The sequence below is a fragment of the Brassica oleracea genome, unplaced genomic scaffold (assembly GCF_000695525.1).
Source record: "Brassica oleracea var. oleracea cultivar TO1000 unplaced genomic scaffold, BOL UnpScaffold00911, whole genome shotgun sequence".
Taxonomy (NCBI): Eukaryota; Viridiplantae; Streptophyta; class Magnoliopsida; order Brassicales; family Brassicaceae; genus Brassica; species Brassica oleracea.
The window spans coordinates 51,848-53,795 of NW_013617514.1; the positions used below are offsets into that span (position 1 = coordinate 51,848).

The 1,948-nt window shown below is 41.3% G+C and overlaps 1 protein-coding gene across 1 annotated transcript; it reads left to right on the top strand.

Annotated features, from left to right (window-relative positions):
• LOC106320398 (vesicle-associated membrane protein 711) lies at positions 1-1,629 on the top strand. The gene is made up of 4 exons (XM_013758754.1): positions 1-432; positions 651-841; positions 930-1,093; positions 1,273-1,629. Exons 1-4 carry the CDS (start codon positions 216-218, stop codon positions 1,358-1,360), a joined length of 660 nt encoding a protein of 219 aa, XP_013614208.1. The 5' UTR covers positions 1-215; the 3' UTR covers positions 1,361-1,629.
• Positions 1,630-1,948: the final 319 nt, after the last annotated feature.

The window sequence follows — 1,948 nt, forward strand, 5'->3', positions numbered from 1 at the left end:
CGAAAAGATCTCTGCTCCAGCTAAACTCCAAGAGGAAAGAGAAAGATTCAATTATATTCAGACAGGTGAAAAGTTATTTGGTTCTCTCTCTCTGTCTGATTGATCTTGGCGATTCGTCTTGCTGGCTCGGTTTCCGCGGGAAACCTTCTTCGTTGACCTTCCATCCCTCTCTCACGCCTCGCTTCTGTACATTCCGCCGTTGATCCTCGGAGGATATGGCGATTCTGTACGCACTCGTGGCGCGTGGGACGGTGGTGCTCGCAGAGTTCACGGCGACGTCTACGAACGCGAGCACGATCGCGAAACAGATCCTGGAGAAAGTCCCTGGGAACAACGACAGCAACGTCTCCTACTCTCAGGATCGCTACGTCTTTCACGTTAAGCGTACCGATGGCCTCACCGTTCTCTGTATGGCCGAGGAAACCGCCGGAAGTAAGTCCCCTGATGTGTATTCGATTCGTTCTGTGGCTAATGTTTTGATCTTTCGTGAAAAATGGAAATGGAATCCAAAGTTCTAATCTTTTTTATGTATCCCATGTCTGAATCAATACGATCTTCTTTGTCGGAAACAAGAGTTTATGTCCGAATCTCTTGTTACTGTCTGTCTTAACTGTTTTTTTCTAAAGTTTTGTTTTTGTATGTAATCTCAGGGAGGATTCCATTTGCGTTTCTGGAGGATATTCACCAGAGGTTCGTGAGGACTTATGGGAGAGCAGTTCATACAGCACAAGCCTATGCCATGAACGAGGAGTTCTCAAGAGTTCTAAGTCAACAGATCGAGTATTACTCTAACGATCCTAATGCCGATAGGATTAATCGGATCAAAGGTGAAATGAATCAGGTATGAGCTGCTCCTCTTTTTGTTCTGAGATTGTAAAGACCTTGTGTCTCTGAGTGTTTTGCTTTATGCTAACATAATCTTGGAACAGGTGCGGAGTGTCATGATAGAGAACATTGACAAAGTTCTAGACAGAGGTGAACGCTTGGAGCTTCTTGTCGATAAAACAGCCAATATGCAGGGGAATACATTCCGTTTCAGAAAGCAAGCTCGCCGTTTCCGAAGCACCGTGTGGTGGAGAAATTGCAAGCTCACGTATGCTTTCTGTAAAACCATAACATGTTATGCCTGAATTTTAGAACAGTATTGTGATTGTGCGTTGAGTCTAGTTTTGGCCTAAGTACACACTGAACTATGGCAAAGTGAAGTGCTTTAATCACCCTAAGTGAGTCTTTTTGTCTGATCTTTCTATGTGTTTTGTTGGGTCTTTGCAGATTCCTCTTGATACTACTACTACTGGTGATCATATACGTCGCAGTGGCCTTTGTCTGCCACGGACCTACTCTACCATCTTGCATTTAAGTGCATATGTCTCTTGGAATCTCGGTTTTGTGTTTGTCTTGTATTTTGTATGCTCTTCTGATTTCAATCCATTTGTTTCCTCGAGCATTTTGACGTGATTTAAAAAAGCTCATGTCTTGCACTCGCCTATATGAAGTATTCTTGTTTATAGAGCAATGTGAAAGCCCATTGCTTTGCAATGTCAATTTGTGTTGCCATCATATTGTTTAACTATATATACATAGTGTGAAATGAACAGGCTTGCTTTGTTTATACAAGTTTTGGAATCATTGTGTTCTGTGTGTTTGTCCACACTAACTTCTAAAGACTTTGTAACGGATTTGTTCATCACTCGAAATCTTTACAGTTCCAAATAAATGGTGCAAACAAAGAGGCTTTTCAAATTAAATCTTTAGATCGTTGATCGTTCAAACAAAGTCTTTCTCATGTGTCTAGTTAGTATCATGGGTCTGAATTGGGTTTGGGTCGGATGTGAAGACCATGACGACTTGTATGTACATCTTTTGACCTTAAAATATTATGCTGTGATTGTATGCTTGGTATGCAATTTTTCTTTTTTGCTAAATATGTAAAAATCATTTCGAAAAA

Bases quoted from the DNA above. Each gene is read 5' to 3' on its own strand.
- LOC106320398 (XM_013758754.1), top strand. From the start codon at position 216: ATGGCGATTCTGTACGCACTCGTGGCGCGTGGGACGGTGGTGCTCGCA. The intron at 842-929 runs GTATGAGCTGCT...ATCTTGGAACAG, and splicing joins TCAAAGGTGAAATGAATCAG to GTGCGGAGTGTCATGATAGA. The intron at 1,094-1,272 runs GTATGCTTTCTG...GGGTCTTTGCAG, and splicing joins TGGAGAAATTGCAAGCTCAC to ATTCCTCTTGATACTACTAC.